This window comes from Oreochromis niloticus, linkage group LG22 (genome assembly GCF_001858045.2).
Source record: "Oreochromis niloticus isolate F11D_XX linkage group LG22, O_niloticus_UMD_NMBU, whole genome shotgun sequence".
In the NCBI taxonomy this organism is placed as follows: domain Eukaryota; kingdom Metazoa; phylum Chordata; class Actinopteri; order Cichliformes; family Cichlidae; genus Oreochromis; species Oreochromis niloticus.
The window spans coordinates 24454195-24475145 of record NC_031985.2 but is presented as its reverse complement, the minus strand read 5'-3'; the positions used below and the strand labels follow the sequence as shown (position 1 = coordinate 24475145).

At 42.8% G+C, this 20951-nt stretch overlaps 2 protein-coding genes across 17 annotated transcripts in view; one reads left to right on the top strand and one right to left on the bottom strand.

Moving 5' to 3' along the window:
* ppp1r9a (protein phosphatase 1, regulatory subunit 9A) overlaps positions 1-14322 on the bottom strand; it is a 54513-nt gene extending 40191 nt beyond the window's left edge. For 2 of the 8 annotated variants that reach the window (XM_019350522.2, XM_025902192.1), the window contains exons 1-2: positions 6485-7004; positions 3583-5098 (exon numbers count right to left, since the gene is read on the bottom strand). In XM_019350522.2, the coding sequence (XP_019206067.1) occupies positions 3583-4959 (1377 nt within the window). In that variant the 5' untranslated portion in view covers positions 4960-5098; positions 6485-7004. Of the gene's footprint in view, positions 1-3582; positions 5099-6484; positions 7005-9423; positions 11289-11777 lie in introns of those variants that run through there. The other 6 variants (XM_005461997.4, XM_005462000.4, XM_005462001.4 and 3 more) reach the window with 4 other exon arrangements.
* On the top strand, positions 8949-20834 carry sgce (sarcoglycan, epsilon). 9 transcript variants are annotated; one of them, XR_003215840.1, is made up of 13 exons: positions 8949-9187; positions 11328-11438; positions 14747-14869; positions 15084-15241; positions 15685-15757; positions 16512-16710; positions 17216-17378; positions 17479-17693; positions 18163-18189; positions 18611-18799; positions 19129-19172; positions 19545-19729; positions 20444-20834. XR_003215840.1 is itself a non-coding variant. In XM_005461992.4 (13 exons), exons 1-13 carry the CDS (start codon positions 9139-9141, stop codon positions 20492-20494), a joined length of 1437 nt encoding a protein of 478 aa, XP_005462049.1. In that variant the 5' UTR covers positions 8949-9138; the 3' UTR covers positions 20495-20834. The 9 variants fall into 9 exon arrangements, 8 of the variants coding, with proteins under 8 accessions (XP_005462049.1, XP_005462048.1, XP_005462051.1 ...); XM_005461992.4 differs by having other exon boundaries at positions 11331-11438; positions 19692-19729; XM_005461991.4 differs by having other exon boundaries at positions 19692-19729.
* The last annotated feature ends 117 nt before the right edge of the window (positions 20835-20951 follow it).

Below are 20951 nucleotides of genomic sequence, written 5' to 3'. Positions count from 1 at the left end.
ACAAGATGAGTGTGTGAATTGGTTTTGCCTGCAAAACGCACACGGCAATAGTACGCAGAGAAAACGTGTGTAGGTGGTTTTTTGCAACCAAATGTTTGCAGAAGGATCTAATCTGCAAGTATGAACATATCAGTTGGAGGCAAATGAGCCAGAGAACAACAATTATTTCATGTATATACCTTATCCTTTTGAAAACGTAAAATAAAAGCTCCATATTTATAGTGCTCATCAAGAGACACACAGATGTTTATACTGAACATAACCATCCTTTTTATGCTGTAGACTATACATCTTTCAAAATAGGGTAAAAGGCACCCAGAAAAATGCAGCTACAAACACTTTTGCAACACATAAAAGGAGTGACACACATCCATCGTAAAGATTAAAGCTCTGAGTCAGATTTGTGCTATTATTCCACTCAAGGTACAGAAGCAATGGACAAAATATAGATCCAGTAACAGACAGCATGCAGAATGGAGTGGGTGATTACAGAGACGCTTCAGTGGCCATTTAACTAGTGCTCTACTCACCACATCTGTTTAGTTCTATTAGGATATTGCAGTGTTGAAAGTAATGAAAATGCAGTTCCTCTAAAGGCAGAAAAAATGTCATCAAAAGGTGATATAAACGCCCTTCGTTCAGACGAGTGGTAAACAAGAGGAAACTGACAAAGCAGACAGCACACAGAGGTCGAAGACTTCTGTTAAACTCCTGGGGTGCAGTTCAACAAAACTGGGAAAGAAAATGCACTCATGAAAAGGAAAAAGCAGCATGTAAGAGATGTTTGCGCTTTTGGGGTCTACATGTAGTCAAGACTTGAACATTTCAAGCCTAAGAGGACTAAGAAGGTGAAGTGAACACTGACTGAGATCAGTGACCCTCGGGCAGCCATCAAATATTCAAAGAACCTTAGTTACATTCCTATGTCTCCATTATATCCCCAACATGACACCAGCTGCAAAGAACACACCGCAGTGACTCAGTGTGCATTAGAAAACTGGATCTACTTTAATACAGAAGTCTGTCTGCAGACTGGACAACCCAACCACAGGTTCTAATGTCAAGGATAAAACCACCTACACTTCAGTGAACATGAGACCTGATTTTCTTCTGTGGGTCACTGCGTTCGACTTGGATAGCTCAAAGCAGTCATTTCTCACTGGGGCAGTGAGGATGTAACAGCTAGACTTTGCAGCCATGAAGGCAGCTCCGTGAGGCGGTACTTACTGTGGACGCAGCAAACTTCATGCTAACGGCATGATGTTTGCCTTGTTTACTGTTGTAGCACTCAAAATTGTAGCATGATAAGTTATTCATTATGGAAAATACAAAAGAAATCTGAGGATGAATACCACTCGTCTGAGAATACTTGTTAATACACCAACTGAACACACTTAGACTTTTTCGGGGATATCACTAAAGTCATTATCCAGAGCCAGACATGAATATCTGGTGTAAATTTCATGGCAATTCATAAATCCTTTTTCCGGACTTAAGCGGAACTGGAAAACAGACCCTGCTTTCCCGGCTTCACAGAGATTGATACAATATACTTTTTTGCAGCTGCTCTTAACTCACTCTGCATATTCACAAAGACCAAAAATTGATTGCGTGTCATCTTTTCCCTGTAGCTACCACGAAGATTTTTTTTTAAAAATTAAAGATTTTATAAGCAGGTCCATTGAAATGACTTATCCACTTTGCTGGATGGGTTAGGATGGGCAGTTCTAAGAAGTATTACACAAACAGAGGGAACATTATGTTTTAGATTATTAGTCGGCTGTAAGACCCTCTCCTCCCACAGGGGTCAAGCCAGACTCGTGCGGGGCTGGGGGCTGAGAAAACAGCTTTGTCTCTTTCAGTTTACAGAGAGATGAACAAAAGACAGAACGCTGTTTGTTTCTCGTGTACTGAGAGGAGGTGGGGCGTACGATGGAAAAGTGGGAGGGGCGCATGTTTAATTGTGTGTGTGCGTCTTTGTGGGGTCGGGGGCAGCTTCTCTCTTGAATATTCCATATGATGAATGAGCGTCAGTCCTTTTCACGGGAAACAGAAGCCTTGAAGTTAAAGCCAACAACAGTGCATAATCTACACCTCTTCAACCTGAATACTAGAACAAGCTGTTTAGTATATTTACTCTATTTACTCTTCACTTGCTGGTTAGTGAAAGTGCAAGTTGAAAAAAGCAGTGCATAGATTGGCCATTTTTTTCTTCTCACACACACACACACATATATATAATATTAAAGACATAGCCTATTATCATATTATTTTAATTTAAATTAATTTCCATCAGGGAAATGTGTTTGTGTTTATGAGTTTCATGCATGTGTGATGAAACCTGAGAGGAAAGAAGAGAAAAGAGCAAAAGGACCAACTTTTCAGAGACAACACACGGTAATTAGTGAGCTAACATCACGTTTTTCTCCACAGAATAACTGGGCTAATTGTTCTGGTTCATTATAACATGGTAATAAACCTGTGGAACGTTTGCATTAGCTTGAGTTAGATTTACATGCAAGAACTTTAATCTCTCAATCATGACTGTGAGTTTAAGAAAGCTTAAAATATGAATATATATATATTTGAATGACAAATTGAATTAAGAAGATAAAACTGGTAACAAAAGCCACATTGCTAATTGATTCTAAATACTTGAGGATAAAGAAGGAAAATATTTTCCATAATCTCCCAAATCCATCTCCCCAATCCACAAGCAACACTGGCTGCATTGTGCCCAACTCAATCCTGAAAACAGCAAAATTCTCCACTGCAGATGAAACAAATACCATAGTACAGATAATTCTATTTACTGGAGAAGAAGTCACTGTCTACAGAAACAATAACCATTTTCCATGAGCAAAAATGAGCTTTTCTATAATTCTATCCACTGTGAAAGCAGAGTGGGATCAACGGTAAAAATGCATGTAATCTTTAGCTATGTCTACTGTAACCTTGCATAACACATCAAGGTTAACCAAAACCACACATACACAAATACAGACACTACGGGTCCATGGTGTGCTGAACATACAGTGCATTTCACAGATATGTGAAGACTCCATAGTTTCACAAACAACTCCCTGAGCAAAGAGGCTCCCAGAGATAAAAAACCAAACACAGTATCTTGTGTGAAAATTGTGTGGGTGCAGAACCAGCATGACTAACACATGCACAGATGTTGTGCTCATGAACATCAAATGCTTTGACCTTAGCATCACAAAATGGCCACAACCTTCAACACCTATAGCACCCAATAATGTGATATTTTACCTAACTTAGTATACATTAAAGGAAGAAAATGCCAAATGAAAAAAGTCAACTAGGGTCATGTCATTTTGTCATGTTTGCATAACCTCATGAACCTCATGTGTTCAAACAACAAAGCTAATCACAAAGAGTAGTTCAGTGGTAACTATAAATACAAGGCCATAAAAAGAAAGCTCTGAATACAATATTAGCTCTCTGTTGTTTTAACCTACTTTTGATAAGCACTGCACAAATGCTTTTATGCCGGATTGTGTTCAAATGTGTTTACACAATTTAGGCTTCCACAACACTTTTGTGCAGCATTCGGCTTACTGTAATAGGAGCACTGCTGAAGCGAATCTTCCTCTTCGGAGGGATGTCCTCTTTGTTTTCTTCCGGCAGACCAGGAATCTCTGTCAGATCGGACCCCGGGTCGTAGACAATGTCCTCGTCATCGTCACCGTAGAGGTCATCCTCGGGATCCGTGCAACTTTCCCCCCAGCCCTGGTAACAGGCGTCCCCATCTGCGTTAAAAATCACCCGCTCATTCCCAGTGTATTCCTCATCAGGCTCGTCCATCTGGTCCTTGGAAGATTGTTCTTCCTTTGAAGCATCTCTGTCCTCTTGGCTTTCCCTGGTGGTCGGCAGCGACTCGTGAGTGGTGTCCTCTAAAGCTTTGTTTGTAATTACAGCACCATGTGTAGGTTTCGAGGATTTGGAGGCTCCGAGATCCTCAGTTTGTTTTGTTGTGTCCTGCAGTTTCTCCTCTTCTTCACAAGAACCATTAATCTGGTTTCCATTGGTGGAAGCACCAGAAAACCGCTGTCCTTCTCCCGCTGTAGCCTCTCCAGCTTTGTCTTGGGTTTCTTCCTTTTGTGGAGCATCTTGTTTGCGCTCTGAAGTCTCTACTCCAGGACTCGGGCTCAGAAGGTCCTCCGAAGACGAGGATGTGGGTAACTTGCCCCCTATCCTGTTCCGGTAGGTTCCACGAACTGGAGATTGTCGAAGAGAATCATCCTCACTGACGTCTCCACCATGGCGCTGGAATCCGTCAGGTGAGTAGAGGGCTCGTCTGCTGACTCCTCTGTATGAAACCCCCTGGTTGTGGTGGTCAGCGTTTTCAAAAACAGCACTGAGTTGGCTGACAGTTGGTGAGGATGCCTCTGTTCTGGAGCACAGAGAATCCAAGGAGTCTGTACTGCCTCGGTTGGACCTCGCCCCTCGCCAGTCATCGAGGTGCTCATGGGAACCCCTTTTATCACGGCCGTAGGGAAAGACTGGTGATTGGGACTGGTCGCGTGACTGTTGTTCAAATAGCTTTCTGGTTTCGGAAAACTTCGCCCCGGCACCTCCAATCCTTTCAGTTGATGAAGAATGCTGAAGTTTTATCACTGATCCATCAGCCTTATTGACGAAGTTCGTGGGCTTCACCAGCTTTTGTGGTGAAGATTCATCACGACCCCTGGTCTTAGCAGCTGCATTCTCTGACCCCATTTGCATGAACATGTCCTTAATGCGACTGACGTGTGTGCCATACTGGCGTCCCCTCGGTTGTTTCACCCGCTCGAGGTCTTTGGGCTTTGAGTCTCCATCGAGCTGAGGCTGGTCAAAGGCCTTCTTGAGTGCCTGAAACTCAGCCCGGTAGGCGTTACGGTGGGGGGAGGCACTCCGGAGGCTGGTCCTCTCCCCCGAGGCCTCCGTTTTCAGCATGATGATGCCTTTGGATTCAGAGGAGATGTCAGCATTGCCTTGGCCGCATTAGAGCACCGAAGTGAGTTATATTGTTCTACTAGTAGTGCCGCTCAGTCTGATCCAGCTGTTGTTATAGTTCTTTTAGGCCCATTCATACCTGTAAAGATGAAAGGAGATGTTATAAAGATAGAAAAATGGTTTTGTCGAGTGAAGACAGATAACTGTTTAAACAGGCTCACAATGCCACATGGAGTCAAAGTGCCTCCTTTTCAGTGGAACTTCATGATCAGAATGATGGTTAAAAAGCATGAAAAAAGTCATTTTTACCATCAGCAACACTCTTCAGACACATGAGGGGAAAATGAATTACAGATACTTATGTGTGCAGTAAAAGCTCTCAGTACAAGAGAACTACTGCAGTTATGAAAGCCAATCGGACTCTGAAGGGCCTCCAAAGATGCTGTGTTTAGCATCACGGAAGAGCAGCGCAGCTAACCCTCTCAGATAATAAATCCTTTGATTTGTGCTTCTTTTTGTTTAAAATGGTGCCATGCTCTAGGAAACATGGTTGTTTCCTTCTTCTTTTCTTGCTCTCTTTCCGTTATCTCCCCCACCCTCTGTTTTCCATATGAAGCTGTGACCCTTGTACACTAAGACATCCTTCAGCTCTCTAAACCATAACTGACATTACGGTTGTGGCTTCTAAATGTCAGCTCCCAAGCTGAAAAAAAATGTTGCTGGATGCACTCAACCATGTGTGTTGATACCATCCAATAGAAAAAAAAGGAGAAACATTTAATGAAAGGCCCACATTTGCAATAATACAGGGTTAGAGCAGGGTAGTCGGCTAGTAGTAGTTAAATATACACCTACATCCGTTAATGTTTAATCCTTTTTGGAAATGCACGCCACAGAGAGTGAAATGAAACATGACACAGTAAAGCTGGGATAAAAATACATTATTAAATAAAAAAATAACGTCCATCTGGGACACAGAATCCATTAACCTAAGTTGTGCTGTAACCCGCAGCCTGGATGCTATAGATGCATCAGCAACAGCAGCGGTGCCTGAAAACTAAACGTCCTGCCTCAGTATTTAATATTCACCATGCTGGACTCTTGCAGCTCAGTGTTAACACCTATGTGAAATGCTTGTGTTAAAATAATAACAACAACAACAACAATAATTAGTCTGAACTTGGGGATCATCTTGTGCTTTGCACCCTCTGTGGATTTTACGCAGGAAGATAATGAGGACGATAACGTGAGAGGTGAAATATAAATTGAGGCTTGTGAACATTGGGATCGGTGTCAGTGGGATCAGACAAACAGGCGCACATCAGCCACACCGCACAGTACATGACAGCTCAGGTTTCCCCCCCTTCTGACACCGTTTCACGCGTATTTATTTACATTCTTCCAACTGCAAATTTCCGCGACATCAACCTCTAACCTTTCTCAATAATTGCAAAATAAACACAAGTTAACCACAGATCACATTGAGGTTGCTTCACTGTTACAAAAACAAAAGAGTCAGACTTACATTCATGGCTCCGGCTTCGCTGGACGCGCCGCACACATAAACTGTAATCCAGAGGGGAAACTTGCGAGAAATGCGGATGGTCTGCTTGCAAAAGCTATCGAAAATAACATTTCTATTCCGAGCTCGTAAAAAGCCAGCCCGGAGCGGAATCGCCACTAGAAACGTTTGGACATAACTAGAGCCGCTACAACGCCATTGCATTGCAGGCAGTGGGTGATGCTGCCAGTCGCACAATGGGGGTGTCGGTGCAATTTGGGAAGCCCATCTCACTGAGAGCTGCACTGTGGCAGTATTTGCAGGACGGCAGAGTCCGATGTCCGTCTGCAGTGTGGCAAACTGAGCTCGCTTAGCTGCAGCGATAGCCGGCGATTTGCGAATGTAAAGCCTCATGTGACAGGTGTTAAAACCTGAAGTGCAGCAATGGTTTGGTCCGATAATCTGCTGCGCGGAGGGGGTTTCAGCGAGCTGCAGTCTGGCATAAATACCAACACACAGCAACTGTAACTTCGCTGGTTCATCAGTGGGATTTGGGTGGGGTAGAGAGGGTCAAGGACCACTCAGCCTGTGTGATGCGTGTTCAAATAAGGGTTTCCAAAATGTGGTTCGAGGACCAGAAAGTGGCCTTGAGGAGTTTACCCGGGGGGCTAAGTTTAGAGAAAAAAACAAACAAACAAAAACAAGTGAAGTTGGATTTCACTCAAAGTTCAGTCTGAACCCTGAAGAAGAAACCCTTAAACTGTTTTGTCCATCGCTTGTATTACTATAAATACACATGCAGCTTTTAAGTCAGTCTGACTGGAGAAATGTATAAGGGGGCAGTTTAATCAAACAGCTCTGAGCGCCATCTCACACATCCACCATGAGGAACTACATTAAAATTGCAATGATCTCTTTAGTTAGTCGTCTCTCTCCTCAATTAATTCCTGAGCATTCATTTTTAAACCCCATTTAAGAAGATCAGAGTAAAAAAAAAAGGAAGAAAAACTAGCTGCCTGGGTTGCATACCAGTCAACAGACCCCACCGAAAGCACAGGACTTAATTCATGTGATGAAGCACTAGAGAAAAGGAAGCTTTGTAAACATCCAAATGTGTGATTATTTTTACAAACAGCACCAAGTTACATAATTGCTGTTGTTGTGTTATAATAGACGGCATTGTTTCTTCTAACTTTATGAAAGCACAAGCTGTGTACGAATTTGGATGAGGCCTTCTGAGGAAAAATCTTTGCTTGTTCAATCAACATTTAACCAAACCTTACTCGGTTAATACAAATGTGAGTCGCAGATTAGAACATGAACTGTTATAAGTTGATTTGGGACACTTCACACGTCAGAGGAATTTTCAATAGGCCTACATCAGTTTTGAATTTAGAAAGTGCATTAAAAACAATTCTTATGCTTTGGCATTACTGCAAGAAACACAGAGAGTTAGAGCTTGTGCAGTGCATACATTTACTAAACACCCACCACTGCTGACGAGAGGATTTTGCATCCCCCCCCCACACTGTTCAAAACAAGCCAATTGAGGGCAATTACAATTTAAACTGATGTTCGCTGCTACACCAAAAAGAACCGGATTGGACGGAAATCAGTCTAAATCAGTATCAAATTAGACACAATGGGGCCTTAGCTTCTCTCAAAGTCATAAATTCTGTGCTTTTCTCCACTTCATTTCTAAGCATCATCGTACATCCACAGACCTATAGTGATTGTTGTGATACATTCATACCCAGTCCAAACACAGGCTATGAGAAGATGTTGCTAAGCAACCTAAAAATAATCTTAAGGGGATAAAAGGGGAGGGTGGAAGAAGAAAACAGCCAGGAACTGCAGAACACAGAGGATGGATGGCATCATGTTTATCGCCACTGAGAAAGCCAAGAATCCAGTCACAAATACGAATTTATCAATCAAGAAGCATCCCAGTGACCACTGCTAGTATGTTAGCCAGAATTAGGAGGCTATTCTGCAATATCAAAGTGCCCTCTCAGGGGGAGCTGACATCAAGGGAAGCGTGGGGGGGTTGAATTAAGGCTCCTTTAGTAGATGTGATTGGGAGCCAAAGGGGGCCAAAACATGACCATCTGTCTGCTTGGACTGTCTCTACAGGGGGGGAGGCTGGACAGATTGGAGCAGGACTTTCCAAACATGCCTCTGCTGCTTACAGCTGTGCACAGGAGGTCAAGCACTGCTGAGGTGACTTGCATGTTTTTAAGAGGGTGTATCTGTGTTTGCAAGTCCTGATCCAAGAATAATCAACCCCCCAAAACACTAAAAACTGTGGATTTTAGTGGGTGGAATGCTTTATTATGACAAATCCCATCAGTCTGAATACAAGAAGCAGACAGATGAACAGCAAAACACACACGCACAGAGGCAGCCACTCCTTACAAGCAGCCAGAAATAATATCACCGCTCCGACAGCATCACACAGAAACATTTGGTAAAGGCGTGGCGCTGCTATATTCCGATTCCCATCATGTTTTACCATGTTTTTCCATCCAGATGTTCAGCCAATGAGCGGTCCTGCTGTGTTTTCCAGTGAAGGCAGGAGGAGGCGGAGGGAGGAATGCTGCAGGATGCTTATTATTATGGCTGTCAAACCCAGTGGCGATTAGACAAAGCGGTCCTGTTTAATGTAAAGATTCGGGGAGATGATTTGCACCATGTCCGCCGCAGCTGTCGCGGTATGGCTTGGTACGGGTACGTATCGACTGAACTCGGAAATATCCCGACATTTTTGAAAACGGTTCGGCTCTGGTGAAGTATCCGAGCTAGTTAGCTAGCTAGTTAGCTCGCTGCCATTGAGCATTTTTTTCCAAGACGCTGAGGAGGAGACAAGAGGAAAAAATGGCTACCAATTTGACAGCTAGACCGTTACACGTTATGGATTTTCACAGTGCACTTAGTGACAAATTGTGTTCTCTACGGTACCTTACATTTCCAGCTGTTAGTAACAACGTTTTTCTTGCTAGCTGTGTTTCTTGTCGGTCATTATTTCAGCCTTTTTTCCCCTCTTAGCGCAGGCCTGGTTTATGTAGAACAGGTGTGTTATGAATGCCTAATTACCTAGCTCCTGACAGTTCAGCAGCTCAGGTTATTCAAAATTTAATGTAGGGAATAGGTTCGTTTATTTCAATACACTGCTCCTAAAAGTCTGCACACTCATAGCTGCCACTTTATTAGGTACTCACAGCCTATACAATCTCTGCAGTGAGTCCCACCTCCATGAAATATCTATGGTTCAATCACTGACCTAAGCCTGAGATATGTTATTGTGGTTACAATCTTAAAAGAAAAATATACATTAGATTTCCATATCAGGATAGCAAATGTTGTTAAAAAGTGCCCCAAACAATTGGTTATCAAAATAAGTGCTGACTAATGGATAATGTCCTCTCAGTGCCCCTGTTTACTGCTGTAACACTGGTATATACTTCGTTCTTTTTGCTACTGGGAACTTAAGACCAGCTCTTTTATCTAGCTTTTTTTTACACTGATGATGTTTTGACAATTTTAATATCCATCCATCCAGCCTGTCCCAGCTGCCACGGGACATATGTCAGGGTACATCTTGGACAGACAGCCATTCACACTTATGGGCAATTTAGAATCACCACTTCTCTAGCTGGGACCATATCCTCAGGTAATGCCACATGGCATGAGCATGTATTGAGACTGCGGTTTGGGAAAGCCCTCAGAGGGGACTGGTGGCGGGTCCCGGGCTGGGCAGATTCCCTTGTAGTTATGAAAGGCGAAAGAATTGAAAAAGAGAGGGAGGATTTTTACCCACAAGGATTTTGTGGGGAGAAAAATGGAGATGAGAAGGTAACAAGTGCACCTTTAGTGACGTTCAAGTACATTTCAACATGTTATCCTCAAAATCAGGATAATAGAAAATTCTGAACAACGTGCATGAATGCTCCCCATGTTTGCTTCTTTTTGAACTCATCCTCAAGCACCAGTTGATGGATTTCAGGACAGATAAAAACACCTTCCTTAATTCTGGCTTTACTTTTCTTGAAACCAAATGCATCGCCCTTTTCAGTCCAGTCGTCTCTAGTTATCAAATACTTGCGATATTATAACTAAAAAAGGAAATGAGACATTCCACATGAAAACAGTTTTCAGATTTGGAAAATAGCAAGTAGAATTTGTTAAAGTGCAGGCAAAAGAATCCCAGTAGCAAAACACTTGTTAACCAGTTTAATGTTTTTTCAGGCTTTGATAAAACGTCAAAATTAAGGGGCCCATTCACAGCACGTTACTATAGTGTTAACTAACATGAAGAGAGTGGGATATATTACTCCACAGTCAAAACACACTATGGCTTTATACACAGAGACCTAATACTCATAAATAGAGAAGTGCTATTGAGTTTGAAAGCAGAAGGGCTTTCAAACTGAGAGCTAATCCTTCACAAAGGCTAGTGTCCTGTTGTGCAATTTTCAAGATAGTGTCAGGATCTGCACTGAAATCTAATGGCTTCTTCTTCTCTGACCATATTCCACCTCTCCAACAAGCCACATTAAATTCAGCCTGGCGATCCCGCTTGATATAAATGCAGCAGTGTGTAGTGCAGTATTTGTTGTCTAGTCAATATGCTTACATTTTGTTTTGTACTTTGTCTAGATTGGTTTTAACATTTTGTGAAGTATTTTAGAAAATATTTAAAACTCCTCTAAAACAATAACTATGACAACTATGACTATAATTAATGCTGGACGGGTGCAACAGACTGAATCAGATTTTTGTTAGTGTGCTTTAAAAACTGGGTGTTGTTGTTTAAATTGCTGCTAAAAAAAGAAACTTGTTCCATTCATGCTTTTATCCATTGATCCAGTAGTTTGCACTGTGCATGCCTATGACACGAAACACAGCGCTTTACACGGGAGAAATGTCCGTGTGGAGCAATCCGTGGCCTTGAAGCACAGAGCAGCCGTGTCCAGAGACGGTGAGTGGGTGTGTGCAGTGGTGCACGTCATGTGTTGACCCGCTGTCCCCCTCCCCTCGGTCATAACACAGTGACACGCTCAGCTGGTTCCCCATTAATACTGGCATTATTGTTTTGAGTTGTCTGCTGTCCCCCAGACTTGGCCCACTTTCTTCTGCTGTAGCTGCACTTTAATGAATTTGAATGCCATCTAAACCTTGTCCTTGCTAGAATTAGAAGTCCTCCTAAATCATTAACTGTTACAGAAAGCAATATTTATTCTGCTTAACGTGATGTCGATACTTTGCAGCACTGTTTTAAAGCTAATGAGCACTGTAGATACATTTTTTATTTACTTACATTTATTGAGCGCGAGAGGATGGAACTGGTGGTTTCGTGCCCGCCCTGGTCTTTATCCGTTGACTTCTGCTTGTTGTGACACCAGCAGCGACTTTCACTTCCATGTCTGAGAGCAGGTCGAGGCTCAGACTCTGTTGGCAGAATACTACAACAGTAGCGATCCTTGTTTTCTGGGCTTCCCCGCTAAACACCAAAGGAGCACATGCATTCCTCATGACCCGGACTGCACATGAAGCTGACTCAACAGAACTAAAGGACATCCTTCTGTTGTCTCTCATCTAGTTTGAGGCCTCAGTTAGCTGGAGCCAATTGAAGGAGGGAGGTTTAATTTTCTTCACGTTGCCAATGGCATTTTTAGCTAATCCAATGTCAGTCGTGACGTTATCCCAGTCTAAGTTCAGCCCAGAAAATCATAAAGTTGGTTAGCTATTTCCACCACCCCTAAGGCCTGTCAAGCATCTACTATGGTATGATGGTATGTGGGTTAAAAAGTTAAAAAGCAGTGTTTGAATGATTTTAAGCAATTCATAGAGAATATATAGACGGTAGTGCAACATTCCTGTTGTTGGGAAAATCTAACTTCTTATATGTGTTGTCATGCACATCTTGCCTCACTACCTTTGTCCTCCAACTGAAGCTGCTGGGTTAGTATGCAGTGGACAGTTTAGCATTAACCTTAAATTGGTGATGTATTGGTGCACGGTGGAAGTGCTGCAGGTCATCAACTCGAGAAGGCCTGGCAGAAAGTCATCCTGCTGCAAATAAGCAGATCTGATGCTATTAGCAAATCCTCGGTGTGGCTTAGTTAGTGATCTCTACTTACACTGGCTGAGCCATAAGTGGAAGCTGCTGCATTGAAACATACTTAAGCTTCACTGACTAAAAAATAAAATTGTCTTCATCCCTAAGTCTTTGTTGTTGGATGAAAAGGTTTAATATCAGTAGGTTAAAACACTTCGTTTTTTCTTGAGGCTGTTCGAATGTCCTACATCTCCCATCTCCGAATCTCTTGCAAATGTTCACAGCACATCCAGTTTTGGGCTCAGAGTAAAGCAGCGTAGCCAGGATTTGACCTTGACCGGCATGGTCTGAAAGTGGTCCTTTGTGTGGCGGAGAATTAATGAGGCCCAATGTGTCACATAATAGAATCCGAGGGCGTGCATTCAGCTTTGAGGATCGACCGAAGTCATCAGTGAGTAAGCGGTCTGCTGAGACTGAATGAGGGTTTATTTTTGGTCTCGGACTAACCCAGATCCTAATGCGATGGGTGCAGCGGTTGCGGTGAGAAGAGCCATCGCACAGATTAGTCATGCCCAGGTGGTTTTCTTGAAAAGAGATGTGGTGGATACGACCTCAGGTTGTTCGTCTAACACCACAGTTAGCAGCCGCTAAATGCTATTGATTGTATCTTGCCGTGACTGAGCCCTTGGGGACTGTAGACACATGGTCAGTTCAGCGTCTCTGTCACTGACCACAGCTGTAGGAGGGTTTAACATACATGTGGGACCGTTTTATGTCTTTAGAGTTGCAGTATCTCACTGGTGTACTTGTAGATGCTGAGGGTTTATTAATTAATCTGCATCTAATGCTCACTTCCCATTCTCATTGACATGAATTAAAATGTAAATCCAGCTATTACTCTCTTCAGTGCATTCTCCTTGAAAGTCAGCCTGTGTTCACTGTAGAAGGAGAAGAGTACTTAATATTATGATGCTAATGATAGAAAATGCTGGGTTGATTAGCAGATTAGAAAGGGTTGTAAAGCTTGGGAAAACCAGCCACGCTTTGCCCGTGGGAAGGCACATATGTACATAGAGAATTTACCCAGGCTTTTACCTAGTTGCTTAATGTGTCTGGAGTTGTATGTCCGCGGGCAAGAACAGTTCAAACCCCTTCTCTCTCTCCCTCTCTGGCACTTCATAGCACAGATCTCCAGTCCAGTCTCCCTTCCTCCGTCTCTGCAAGCCCTCCTCCCCCTCTTCTTTTTCTTCCTTGTACACTCGGCCTCAGTCTCCCATGGTGATTAAAAATTGAGTTCCCACCCACTGTGGCACAGAGAAGGCAAAAATCGAGAACGGAAAGAGAGAACGAGAGAGGGAAAAAAAGAAAACTCTGTGCTAAAAAAAAGCCGTGAGGTCTAAAGTACACAAGCAAAAAAAGATGAAGCAAGAGAGGAGGAAGTAATGAAAGAGAAAGACACAAAAGGAGGGAGAGCGAGAGGGAGAGAGATGGGTAAATCACCCCCGGTCTTACATTGTGTAAATTTTTGTTAAGGGGCAACCATTTCCCTAGTGATGCCCTTCACAAATAAAGACTAAATGTTTGTGTTTGAAACGGAGCGGGGGCTAAAAAGACAGCACAATGGAGATCAAGTGGGGGGAGGGCGTTAAAAGAACTGTACAATCTGAGTGACTCTCATTACTGCTGCTTTTACTCACAGTACCTCAGACGCTTTTCCTTCCTTTAACTGGTTTTGTTAAGCGCCTCTTCTTTACAGAGCTGTAGTCTGTCTGAGCAATAATCTGAGTTTTTCTCTTCACACTTGTTGACGTTTGTGGGAAGTGAATGCTTCTACCTTTACAAGAATGCAGATGCGAGGCAAGAGAAACGGATAGAATAGATCCCCGCAAACACTTATTGATTTCACGTTTAAACTAGTTTAACATTTTCTCTTTTTTTCCATTTGCTGTTGCTGGCAGGACATTAAAGTGGACTTTTTGTGCTCATTTTCAACTAAATATATTCAAATGCGTCTGTCTAAAAATGACTTTGGGTCAATTTTTGTTTTTTAAATGTGGTAAAGGCTATAAATAAAATAGATGTGACAGACTACATGAAAATATTTGGACATAGTGTGTATGTGTGTGTGCCAAAATATGAAAAAGCACCAAGGTCCACTTTATTGATGAAGTGTACGCACGCAGGAAATGTTCTGCTTACTTCTGTTGTCTTTAAAATGTGTGTTTCAGTGGTCACCATCCTGTCGAGGTCGCACGCAGACCGTAATGTCTACCCGTCTGCAGGGGTGTTGTTCGTCCACGTTCTGGAGAGGGAGTATTTCAAAGGAGAGTTTCCTCCTTACCCAAAAGCAGGTATAACGCTGTCACATTCACACTGTGATCAAAAACATGTTATTATCATGTTTGTATAGTATATCATCAATATATCTGAATATCTAAATACATCTGAAACATTTGTAGAGGTGGTGATTGCATATAAACTCCATAGAGTGCTGCTTATTTCATAACGCCGCAAAGTGGTCGAAATGTTATTGGCCCACCTACCGTTACAGTGTTCTGTCTGCAGGTGACCCCAGCAACGACCCGATCACTTTCAACACCAACCTAAAGGGCTACCCCGACAGGCCGGGCTGGCTGCGATATATCCAAAGGACCCCACATAGTGACGGAGTGCTCTACGGTTCTCCCACTGCAGAGCACATTGGCAAGCCCACTGTCATAGAGGTGGGTGGTTGGACTGCTTTCAAAGTGAAAAGAGTGGAGATTAAGTAATTTGTGCTGCTGCTTATTTCAACTATGGAAAGAGACTGCTTGTTTGTGTGCCAAAAGTCTTGAGCAAATTTAAAACATTCAATGAAATCTGTCAAGTTGTAGTCCAAGGATGAGTTGGAATTTATTTCACTGAGCCCAGCTGATTTGCATATGTGTTTGGAAGCGATGTAGTACTATGTTACTCTTTAAGATGCTAGACTTAAATTCCTTTATACTTGTTATGCTTTCCCATAAGCTACTGTACAAATTCTTTTCCCAAAAGGCTTAAAGTGTTCAACGGCGCCTCAGCTGGGTACAGAACCCGGGTCGTGTATCTAGCTCAGCCTTGTCCGGAGAGCTGCTGCCTTATAAGCTGGACTGATCTGGGCTTAAACTTTCACCTGTGTGTCCTACAGATTACTGCCTATAACAGGCGCACTTTCGAGACAGCGCGGCACAACTTGGTCATAAACATCAAGGCTGCAGAAGGTAAGAGGAACTTGTACATAAGAGCTTAGAGCAAACTGAGATCAGACTGCGCAGCTTCGCTGATTAAATCCTGAAAGCACACTCGGTACTTGGACTGTGTAATGAGCTTCCCTCAAGAGAAAATGTTGTCTTTGATTACTTTTATCAAGCACAACCAAAAGTTCATTGTTGGTCTTTGAATGTAAATGCAGCAGGTGATAAAGTAACATCACTGCATTGAGTAGCTGTTCTGAAGCTTTTATAAGATAAGTCCATTTCATGTCAACTTGTCAAAATCTGCGGATGAAGGTTATGTGATAAGATCATAATGTCTTGAAAGGATACTTGAAGGACTGTATAGTTCTAGTGAAGTGTCCACTTCAGTCAGTCATAGTGAAAACCCCCCACAATCCTGCCTCAGTTTGAGTTTTCATTGTATTGCTGTGGAGAGCATCTCTGCACCTGCACTTCTGTAGATTTCCTCACTGCCATATTGACCCGTCACAGTACAGGCAGTACAGTATGAACTGAGTCAGGGGGAACGCTCAGCAGCTGTTCAAACCGCTAATGTGACATCACTCTCCCTGTGCTGTGATGTCATCTGCCATCTGGCCCCTGAAGGAAGCAGAGTCATAACAAGGCAGCGCAGGCAAAGCAGTGTCCGGTGGACAGACTGGTAAAAATCAGTGTCAGCTACTGTTTGCACCACCTCAGCCTGCTGCCTTTAACCTCTTTAAGTCTTTCTCTCTGACTGTGTCTTTGTCTCTGTGCACAGAGTTCCCCCTACCTTACCAAGCAGAATTCTACATCAAAAATATGAATGTGGAGGAGATGCTGGCCAGCGAGGTGCTGGGAGACTTCCTGGGAGCGGTGAAGAACGTTTGGCAGCCCGAGCGACTGAATGCCATCAACATTACCTCGGCATTGGACCGCGGTGGCCGGGTGCCGCTACCTATTAACAACTTAAAAGAAGGGTGAGGATCTGGACCTGGGTCTCATTTGAACAGAAAAAGAAAACATTTGTGAATTTTTTGATGTTTGTTTTTTTAAAGTAATCCCCTACTTACATATTTTCCTTTACAAGGATTCAAGGATAAGATTTAGCTCTACTCGGTTCAGCTCGTCTGTGTCAAATCTCTCCATGAGCGACCCCTTCACCTCTCTAAATCAAACAAATCAACAGTATTTTCAGCCCACTCACATTATGTTAACATTTAATTTAATTGGGGCTTTGGGGATCCTCAGTTTTCTGTAAATTAGATGAAAGCACGTAGCCGTCTACACCGATATGCTGTCAGTTCCTTTAATTCAGATGGGAATAGCCAACATGAGCTGCCACAAGTTGTTCATCAAAGATTTACGCTGGAACTTGAAAGCGTCTAGCAGAGCACTCAGCAGGAGAGAACACTTGATTATTACAAACCTCAGCATAAACTTGTAAAATTAGACTCCATCTTCTTCTTCTCTTCTCTCCTCTAGCGTCTATGTGATGGTCGGTGCTGATGTTCCCTTCTCGTCGTGCCTGCGGGAGGTGGAAAGCCCACATAACCAGCTGCGCTGCAGTCAGGAGATGGAGCCCGTCATCAGCTGTGACAAGAAGTTCCGAGCTCAGTTTCACATCGACTGGTGTAAGATTTCTCTGGTGAGGATGCGTTCCAACAAATTCACTAAAAATGCATTAAAATGTACTAAAAGTATGCAACCTCTAATTGATCTTTGTCTTTGTTTTTTTTTCTTTTAAGGTTGACATCAACAAAGTAGTCCCAGTTTACGTTACACGTCCCGAACCCGGAACGGGGATCCTGCCCGAATTCGGGGAGTACAAACCCCCGTCCGAGTCTCTGAAAAGCCGGGACTACTTTTCCGACTTCCTCGTCACGCTGGCTGTTCCCTCCGCCGTGGCGCTAGTTCTCTTCTTCATCCTCGGCTACACTATGTGCTGCAGGCGGGAAGGGGTGTAAGTGTGCTCGGTCTTAACATTTCTTTGCAAATTTTGCACCAAACACCCCAATAAGCAGCCAAAAGTGTACAAGAACCATATGAGAAACAGCAAAAATAAGCCTGAAAAGCTCAGTTAGCTGTGGAATAACTGAAAAAGAGTGGAAATCTGGACTTTAACTGCAGCTTGTCATTACCATGCAGTAGTTAAGTTCCTCATCAGTGTCTGTCTCGGGTCTCTGTGACTCTTGTCATCTGCATCTTGATGTTTTGAAGCATAGCCACAACATCGACGATCAGTCATCCTCACCCATCGTTTACAGGCTGGGATAGACGTGCGCCCCCCCTCCCCTTTTTATTTTTTCACTCAGTGTTCCACATCATGTCCACCTTGTCTTTATCCAACAATCCATTCATTCACTTGTGTGCAGATGTTGCTTTACCTATTAATATTAGTATTTAATTCATCCATTTTGTTTTGTTTCTAGGGAAAAAAGAAACATGCAAACACCAGAGTAAGTGTTTTACCTCTCCTGTGTTCTTCTTTTAAATTTTATTTCTGTTCCCTCCCCCTCTGTTTTTGGTTTGCAGTTTTGGTCATTTATGTTGTCGTCCATGGCTGTTTCATGTCCATTCATACGCTCATACGTGCGTTGGCATTGGCATCCATTCATTCAGTGGGCTGCTGAAAAAAATGTAATGACCAGCTGTAGGATTATCAGAACTGTGTACTCAGCATTACACCTAAAATTTAACTCAAACAAATGGAAAACAAACCAAAAATAAGAACAGCAGTAGGTGAGGTTGGATGTTATAGTTCTGTTTGTGCATGCACAAACTTGAGTGCACATCAGTTAAGCTTTGGTGAGACAACCCCCCTACCCATGACACAGAAACGTGCTACAATACGAATTCACTGCTTCTCCCCTCCTCCAGCATCCAGCTGGTTCACCACAGCTCCATCCAGAAGTCCACCAAGGAGCTGAGGAGCATGTCAAAGAACAGGGAGATCTCCTGGCCGCTCTCCACGCTGCCCGTCTTCAACCCAGTCAGCGGTGAGGTGGTTCCACCCATCCACCCCGACAACTACGAGACCACCAGCATGCCGCTGATGCAGACACAGGCGTGAGTTCAGGGATTTGGTGGGAAGCATAAGACGGATGGATGACTAAGTACAGCCACACATACGCCCACGCTCATTAGCAGATGCAGATATGAGGCTTATAGGTGTTAAATGGAAAATATGAGTTGGAACAATGCCATGTTGTTTCAAGCACTTTCCAACTATGTGGTGTTTACAACTATAGCTACAGAAAGCAAGTCAGGCCTTTGGAAAGTACAACTAGAGCTTAAGAGCTTCAAGCTGTCCCATGATTTCTCCTAATGGGCTTGAAACTAACAAAAAAACATTTTTATAACATGCTTTGGCATAATATTGTTGTTTATGATTTCAGGAATCTGCAAAACCAGATTACGATACCACAGCAGCGGCCATCAGGTGAGAATCTTAAGACAGCCGTCTTGTAATATGAAGCAGCTGAATGGTTAGAACTTATACAGGAACGTGTTTCAGGAGATTATTTCTAGGAATTCTTTGAAATGACAGATGTTTAACAGCAGCTCATAGCATAGAGTCAGCATAGCTGCATATCTGCTATTGGTAATCCACTCTCTCTTGCTGAATGTTCATCAGGACTTCAAGTGCAGTAAAGCATGCCTCTGAAGGTTTAAGCACATTCACAGTAAAAATGACTTACAGTTCACTTGCCTTTATATTACTTCTCACTAAATTCAGTTCTTGGACTATACTGGCATCAATAATGTGAATCCGTATAAAACCACCTCGCTTCATAGTTTCTTATAACTTCAGTCTGTTCCTTCTGCATCACTGCACCGTTATCATCTGCTGCATGAGCCGACTAATGGTGACGCTGACGTGTGAGCGCCCTCCTGTGAGCACGGGTATCAGCTGCATGATGCATTAACTGAATCCTCTCTCTGTTCACTGCTAACAAAGGAGATAACTATGTCATGTCAACATTTCGAAGGCTGGAGGTAGGTGCTGCCGGCTGTTCATGATTTAAAGTGGAGATAATTTGGGATCAAAGCAGAGAAGCTGCAGGATTTTTCATCTTCTCCATATTTATTTTACCATGCTAAAAGTGCTTGTGTCGCAAAATCCAAAAGACATTAAAAACATCATGACATGTTTGAACTGTATCCATAGGTGGCGCTGTAATAATAAGTTTAAACTTTTGCAGTTATCTCAAACAGAATATGGTCTGGAGTAAAATTCTAATTTCTCCTCTGAAATTCCTGGACCAAATGTCCAAAAATTAAGTGAGGCTCATCTGTGGACTTTGTTGATCTCAAGTTGTGGTTGTGAACTTCAAAACATGATGAGTCTGCAGTGATGTGCAGTATGTCTTTGTAGTTAGGGTCAGCATTTTTATTTTGCTAAATGTCAGATCAAGCTTTACTACGCTATTTAACACGTTCAACTAACGGAGCGTGATGCTTTTGCAGAACACAAAATTATTATGCTTGCAAGTCAGCTACTGTAGGATGAAAAGGGACCAGGCAGGGTACAAACTGTCAGTCCTAGTTGTCAATAGCATGCATCAGTTACCAGCGAACAATAAGCACTAACAAAGTGTGTGCAGTCTGCTTGGATCCCGAGCATTGCTGCTTACATCTGTATTTAGTGTTAGATTTCTGGAAGTTTTGTCACGTCTCTGTGGTTCAGCTGTTGCTTTCACTGTGTTCCAGGTAAATGGTATTCCTGAGGAGAGAAAGGTGGCTGAAGCTCTGAATTTATGACCAGAAGCACCAGTGTTGCAGCTGCTCCTCTTCCTTTCTCCTAAAATTTGTGCCAACCTGCATGTGTCAGCAGTGAAAATTTTATTGTCCACTTGCGCACTTGCACCTTGACTAGTGAGTGTGAAAAAGACCCGAAGAGCTTAGCCGATTATAAAGATAACTTAGAATATTTTGGAATATCCGTTTAAATGTTTAAAGTGTGATTAATGTTTGTATGTCATACTGCTTTGCCCAGCGGACCTCTCGGGGCGTAAGGGTGTTTTATATTGAAATGCTTTCGTCGCCATGTGTTATAACATTTGTTCAATGTGTCACAGGATAATAAACTCTTTCAAAATAACAGTTTGTGTTTCTGTCCCAGTGGAAAACAAGAAAAACACCCCCTTCCCACTCCACCCACTAAAAGAAGCCAAAACAGCACATTTTTATGAAGATATTCTTAATGTACAACAGAATA